Source organism: Plodia interpunctella, chromosome 5 (genome assembly GCF_027563975.2).
Source record: "Plodia interpunctella isolate USDA-ARS_2022_Savannah chromosome 5, ilPloInte3.2, whole genome shotgun sequence".
NCBI lineage: Eukaryota > Metazoa > Arthropoda > Insecta > Lepidoptera > Pyralidae > Plodia > Plodia interpunctella.
Window position 1 is genome coordinate 1344180 of NC_071298.1, and position 7327 is coordinate 1351506.

Here is a 7327-nt window from a genome sequence, read left to right on the forward strand (position 1 = left end):
AAATAATAGATTTGTTGTTTAACTCTTCACGCTTAACGTAATCAAAGAATATTCTTGAAATCTAGCCTACGAGTACATATAGTATGAAGTACGGAGATTGACATTAGGAAAAAAATAACTAATCGCGAAGGATATTCACGCGGGCGGAGTTGCGGGCACAGGCTAGTGTTTAATAAAAAGGCTTGGTTTATCTATTTTGTGATATATATGTTTATTTACACAGTTGCTTTGAGAACTTTATGTTCAAGTGATTCTTATCGTGAAAATTGTAATGTTACAATAAAATATTATAGTACCGATAGTGTAAGTCTATATCAAAAAAAATATTACAATTCCAACAATATTTTATTCATTCGTTCGTTTAGTGTTGCTGGTTCATTATGTAGCAAACATTTATATTTCAACGGTAAAATTATACAATGAAAAACAAATTTATTCTTGTGACAAAGTGATTACAAATAAGTGTCAACATTCTTTTTTTTTTTATTAATGTATTTTTTGTACAGACTCGTATCAAGAAAGCCAGTGGACTACAAAACAAAAATGCCAGTTCCATGCATTATATCTCAAGTCGTATAATTATTTGTTTTTAGAACGAAACACAAATGTTTTGTTTAAACTGTGTCAGTTGATGCCAACAGGTTGTCGAGGAAGGACGTATCATGCGATCTCTCATGGTCATTCTATTTGTTTGTGGTATTGCTTTGTGTAAAAAAAAATTCAAAGACGAGGACTGCGGTGTTACAAAGTTTGATGAACGTGAGTTTATTTTTTTTTATCTTATTCTTTTTATGTTTTTTGTCGAGATAGGTCTCAATTTATTGAGTAGTAGCTGCGCCCAGGGGCTTCGCACCCGTGGGAATTTCGGGATAAAAAGTACCCTATGTGTTATTATAGGTTATTTTCTACCCGTGTACCAAATTTAGTAACAATCGGTCCAGTAGACAATGCGTGAAGAGGTAACAAACAAACTTATTTTCGCATTTATAATATTAGTTGGGACTAACTATTTCGCGCAGCTTCGTCCGCGGCAATAAACTATCACCCACGTTTTCAGAATGAAAGTAGAAATCGAATAAAATATATCTATATGTTACCCTATGTTAGAACTCGGATCTCGGATCGGAAAAGATCAAGATCACTTCGGCAATTTACCTGTAAAAACGTGACAGACCGACAGACAGAAAATTAGTAAAGAGATTCGAGGATTTGACATATACTTACATTGTCTCTATTTTGAGACAAAAAGATAGTTTACGTAATTTCGTTCGTTATTCTTATCTAATGGTTACTGACCTCATACATTTATTTACATACAAAATTATTATGCAATCACCCGGTTGTTTTTAACTAACTCTAAAATAGGTGAATTTTTATTCGAAAAGTTATGTCGCATTGAAGTAACGAAGTTCTTGTCGATGGAGTGTTTTAAATTATGTTACCTGCCACATATTTTTCCTCCCTACTTCTTTATCTCGTCTTCTATTTCATCTGTGAACGCTCTTATTGACATTCTTTTCCCTGAAATATATAATCGAACTAATAATTTGACTAGAATCATATATTAATTACTTCGAGAATCATATAAATTTCTCACGTCGCCAAAAGGTGGCCAAAATGATATCTGTATGAAAAGACGTTGAAAATTAATTTTTCATCTTTTAAAAATGTAATATTTTTTTGTTTTAGTGGCGATCATCGATTCCATATACCAAGAGCCGGAATGCTCGTCCCAGGGTGGTATGTGCGTGATAGCAGAGGATTGTACAGGACCGCTAACAAAACAGACAGGACTCTGTCCTAACCAAACGGTGAAAGGTGTCGAGTGCTGTCATGGAAGTATGTTTCTATGTAAAGGCAATTAAGCCCTAATTTTAGATTGTCCGGTTAATATAGATGTAAATAGAGTGCGCGAGCGTACTTTCTCGAATTCATGGAGTCGGAATGTAGTGTCGAGAGTTTTAGTATGTTTGCTTATTATAATTATTTGTTAGACAAATTAAAAAAAACCCTACTTTAAATATTCATTTCGTTACAAATTTTGAACGGCTGAAACGATTTTCATGTAACATAGCTAAAAACACTCGGGATAAAATTATATACACAAAAAAAAAAACAAAACGAAAATCGGTCCACGCGTTTGGGAACTACGAGGCCACAGACAGACACGTTAAACTTATAACACCCCTCTTTTTGCGTTGGGGGTTTTACCCTATTTTCCCATATACTACCGGAATTTCTGGATTAATAGGGATTATTCATACAAAGTATGATTTTAATTGTAATGATTATAAGTTTTTGAGTTTCCGTTTAGACAGAAATATGACGTATCATTTGGTATGTGTGCCATTGTTTTACCATAACTAGATAGAAATAGAAAAGAAAAATTCGGAAATTGGTATTTAATATTAGTATATGTATGAATGTATTAGTATAGAAGTTTGATTGACTCGATCACTGTTGGCTTAAGAACCTTCTTAAACGCTCCTCGATCAGTAAACCGAGAGTCGCCGATCTGACCGCTACCATTTTTCGAGAATGTCCAACTTGGCCAGTGGTCCAGACTTTTATGGCCAAGTAGCCACCTACGCCACCTTAGGACGAGAGCTGAACTGGCACTTGACCGGATTTTCAAAAATATATTTCAATTACAGATGTTGTTAAATGTAATAAATTTTAAAATTCCAGTGTCCAAAAAGGAAACACGATGTAGAAAAGCCGGCGGTGTGTGTGTGCCCATGCAGTCGATTTGCAGTGAGAAACTCATCTTTGCTGCCGCCAGAGACTGTTTCAACAAGAAATGCTGTATTATGGTTGAGTAAATAGTTGTAGATGCTGTGTAAAGGCCACTTTCATATTTTTCCATTCGACCCGGTCCCAATTTAAATATTTTCAGTTCATGTTTCGATCAAATTGAGCGAGCAACGCGCGTATCATAGCTGGAGGCTTACCATCATCTGTTAAAGCGATCCACTTTCCGAACTAAACTGAATTGCATTGCAAACTCGTACCATCGACTTAACTTTTATGTATGAATACGATTAATTGTAGGCTTCTATATAAATTGAACGAGTTTAGCATTTGAATCGTTCCGTAGAAGTTGACGGTAGGTCATCTGGTATTGCAAGCGTCCTTAGGCTGCGTCAAGTCGCTCGCCATCAAGTGATATGCATGCCTGTTTACTTATTAAGTAGTATTGAAAAAAAAAATCGTTACACCATCACTTATTTATTACTCGAAAAACTTTCGACACTATTATGTTGCAAATAGAAGGAAAGGTAGGTATTTAAACCTTGCACTTCAATGCTCTATGACTGATAAAGAAGTCAGGAATGTACTCTGATGAGAGGGAAGTTATGTGATATTCTATTGAGCTCGATGGCTTAAGTACTTAAACGGCGATAAGCTAAGCCATTTTTGCAATGGTCGAAGCCGGAATGAGTGACCAAAAATACTGCTAGGTATCTTAGGCTACAACATATTGTGTCAGAAGGCCAAAATCCAAAAATCCTCGCGATTCTCTTCTTATAATAGCAATCATTAATAAAAACAGACTCGATATCAAAACAAATTGTATGGGCTCAAATTTTCGACAATTTCTGATCTTTGTACATAATTATTATGGCTTCCTCATGGCAATATGACCCTGACCTATTGTTTTGTATAACAATGGATCCATTGTCATTGTTTAATAGCAAAGTTGGTGTCGTTTACTTGTTGGCGACTTTGTATTTAGAGAATTAAAGATTAAAAATTTTTTATTAAAACATTCTTGTAGTTTTGAAAAATGCACGCAAGTGATTTCCAATATTGATCCTAAATCTTTTATACAGCGACATAGCTTTTATCAATAAGGATTCTTCCTACACCAGAAACCTAAATCGTCAATTATTACGAAATACCCACGCAACTAATAGTTTCCTACGACGTACACAAGAACACCATTATCCACTAGTATACAGTTCAGCGACTCCGTTCTCTGTTGTAATTGGTCAACTATATCGCTGAGACGAAAAAGCGCTTTGTTAATGTGTGTACGTTTGGCCTATTAGGTCAGGAAATATAGAAATTTGCTAATGCAAACAAACACAACATACATGCTACTCACGAACTTTCGCATTTATAATATTAGTAAGAAGTAGGATTTCGATTGTTGCTCTTGCCAAGTGGTTTGCGATACTCATGGTATGTTAATAAAAAACACGTTATATTTTTTATTGTCTTCAAAATCATACACATAAAATTTTATGTTGAACACTGCACTGAGAACAAGTTTATTTGTTAGACAATTAAAAAAAAAAATAAACAACTTTCAATATTCATTTCATTCTAAATAGGTAAACATATCTAAGAACCACTGCATAAAAATTTGCTATCAAATAAAAAAAAAAAAACGCATCCAAATCGGTTCACCCATTTACATTACATTACACACTTAGCGGTCAAATTTATAACATCACTCTTTTTGCGTCGGGGGTTTATAAAAAAGACTTGAGAATGAGACGTTTTTTCCAGAAAGTTGGCCCTAAGACGATAACATGCAAGATAAAGTTTACTGAATACAGTTTTCAAGGAAAGTAGACAACTCGAACAATACGAAGTTAGCCTGCATCGAGGTATATCAATACTGCCAGTGTTTACTCAAAACGAACCGTCTCAAGAACTTCCAAACTCGACATGTCTACTTCATACTACGGTGACCACAAATTGAGCAAAGATACAGTAAGAAAACAATAATAAATAAATATAATATGTAAGGACAAATCACACAGATTGAGCTAGCCCCAAAGTAAGTTCGGGACTTGTGTTATGGGATACTAACTCAACGATACTATATTCTATAACATATAAATATGTAAATAAATATCCAAGACCCGGGCCAATCAGAAAAAGATCATTTTCCACCTTTCAGATCAGAGGCAAGCACTTTACTCCTGCGCCACCGAGGTCGACATAAAGATAAGGAAAAACTCTGATTTCCGACATTTGTAGGTTTACATACAACTTGTTCAAATTAAACTACTTTTACGTGGATCCCTTCTCACTTACTAATCGCGTATTAAATGTCTGTAATGAAACGGTGTACAGTCGACAGTACATCAAATTAAGTAATAGCGGCGAGTTTGCAATTAATTTTGGTAGGTTGATGTGCTGTTGACTGTATATGTAAGATTCACTCTCTCTCATTTCCGCATGTTCCTGGTTGGATTCGCGGCTGTGACGTCTCAATGCCAAGGGTCAACGTAAATAATAATCTATTTTTTAAAGATTCAGCTGTGATTTTCTTCCGGCTTCATTTAATCAGATAGTCGTCTGATGTCAACCATCCTAAAGAATGCTATCGTTGCCTGTCAGTTCCTATAGTCCTATAGTCGCCTTGTATGACGTCTACGGGAGGATATGGAGTGGTTCTATTCTAGGGCGGAACCACACACCACAATGTTTGCTTGATATCGTGATGTGGATATTTTTCGTGATAATTTAAGACAATTTCTCAGTATGTGTATAATTTGTCGTATAAATGTTGTCTTCTTCTCAGTATAGTTAGTCACTTTATAATAAACAAATATATAATATCCAAACAAAGAAGAAGAAAGTGAAGAACTAAGAAACGGGTCAGTTCGTGAACCATCAATTTCCATAAAGCTCGGGCACCCATGGAACTCCTACCATTGTTGCTACAGGCCATAAATAAGAATTTTAGCCTCAGTAACGCAGATCCAACACTATCACACGAGGGCGGATTTATCGCGAGTTCTTGATCACGATTTACGTGTGTGGTCCAAGTTGGGAACTTGTAAACGTTTCGATTTAATTTTAAATGATAGCACTCTCTAATCATCTAGAACGTAGCTCTTATAATACTGTTTTCGTAGCCTGGTATTGTCCATCTCCAAAAAGAACACTGCTGACGCAAATTGAAATGTTAGGAAGATTATAATATTATATTAGGAAGAATGATTGGCCAATTGATATGAAACGATGCTTTATTTAAAACTATTCTTGAAGGAAAGGTGAAAGGAAGAAAAGGGTCAGGGAGACCGAGGAAGAAAGAAAAGGCAGGCGTGTCGTATCAAGACCTCAAAAGTAAAGCCGAGGACAGAGAGGCGAACTCCATTGACAAGAGAATAGCTCTTCCTTTATCACAGTTTAAGGAGAACCGTATAAAAGATATCGATTCACAACGGCTCCAGTTTAAAACACTATCTAAAACTTTTTTTTTTCTACACCAAATATTTCCTTAGCTTGCATTTCTCGTTATGTAACTGAACAAAATTAGGGTTTGCATGTTTTTCGAATTGCTTTGCTTCAAGAATGAAAAAAAATTTTTCTTTAGTTCAAACAAAAGTCCAAATTGGGAATACATGTATTCCCAATAATTTAATTTATATGGTTGTATGTACGCCTTCTAAACGCCTTTACGTCCATCCTCTCATCTAAGAGTATTAATAAAATTGTTATACTGATACTACTGATGTCAATTTTAAAAAAAAGATAAATCATATTCGCCTTCTTTTATATTTTGAGACAAACGCGGAGACAAAACTAGATAAAGCAGGGAATAAACATGTTTTTTGTGACATTCGCGACTTGAATTCTTTATAAGTGGATTTTTATCTACGTTATGTTGCCGTCCATTAGGTTAAGTCGGCTTAAAGGAATATTCTTAATATGTATAGTGTTACCTTTCACTTCCTATCTGTGGCTGTTTCGTGATAAGGGACGGAATTGTTTTACAGGAAGCCAATAAGCGCTTGCGGTGGTTTATAATATCAAGCGCATAGAATGACGATGGAGTTAATACAACGTAAATATAAGGCTCATATAATGTATAGTATAATGTATTTTTTTATTGCTATAATTTTAAATTAAATTATCCTTTTTTTTTTTTAACGTGTGGAAAGACCCTCGTCCCGTCCATCCGGCTACGGGAAGCCGGACAGGTGTGTGGGACTTCAAACCACTAAAACCACACGATGCCAACGCCAACCGCATTTGTGCCGGGACCATGTGCTACTCTCGCTCCACAGCCCCGGCGCGGCGGTTCCTTCAGTTCTACCCGCTTGGGTAAAGACGCGCTTGGCATGGGCGCGCCTTTCTACCCGGGGGCCGTTAAGCCGGGCGACGGGAAATCCCGTTTCCGCCACCTGACCGGCTATATATATTAAATATCAAAAATTGTGATGGTGATAAATTATCAACCATCCTAGCCTACCCTAATTCAACTTTATGTAGGGTTTGTACAGTATATCTCCTCGTTTCCTCCACTTATATGATTTTAACAATTTGCAATTAAATTTTATGTCTGAAATTTACACATTTTTTT

At 35.7% G+C, this 7327-nt stretch overlaps 1 protein-coding gene across 2 annotated transcripts; it reads left to right on the forward strand.

Annotated features, from left to right (window-relative positions):
* The first annotated feature begins 292 nt into the window (after nt 1-292).
* On the forward strand, nt 293-4972 carry LOC128670258 (uncharacterized protein). 2 transcript variants are annotated; one of them, XM_064435996.1, is made up of 5 exons: nt 293-406; nt 507-759; nt 1690-1839; nt 2689-2813; nt 4913-4972. In XM_064435996.1, the coding sequence occupies exons 2-5, from the start codon at nt 663-665 to the stop codon at nt 4955-4957; spliced, it is 417 nt and encodes a 138-aa protein (XP_064292066.1). In that variant the 5' UTR covers nt 293-406; nt 507-662; the 3' UTR covers nt 4958-4972. The 2 variants fall into 2 exon arrangements, with proteins under 2 accessions (XP_064292066.1, XP_053601750.1); XM_053745775.1 differs by lacking the exon at nt 4913-4972 and adding an exon at nt 4516-4596.
* Nucleotides 4973-7327: the final 2355 nt, after the last annotated feature.

Excerpts from the sequence above, each read along its gene's own strand:
- LOC128670258 (XM_053745775.1), top strand. The coding sequence starts at position 663 with ATGCGATCTCTCATGGTCATTCTATTTGTTTGTGGTATTGCTTTGTGT. Across the intron at positions 760-1,689 it reads TGTTACAAAGTTTGATGAAC|TGGCGATCATCGATTCCATA; the intron begins GTGAGTTTATTT and ends TTTTTGTTTTAG. Across the intron at positions 2,814-4,515 it reads ACAAGAAATGCTGTATTATG|AAAGTTGGCCCTAAGACGAT; the intron begins GTTGAGTAAATA and ends CGTTTTTTCCAG.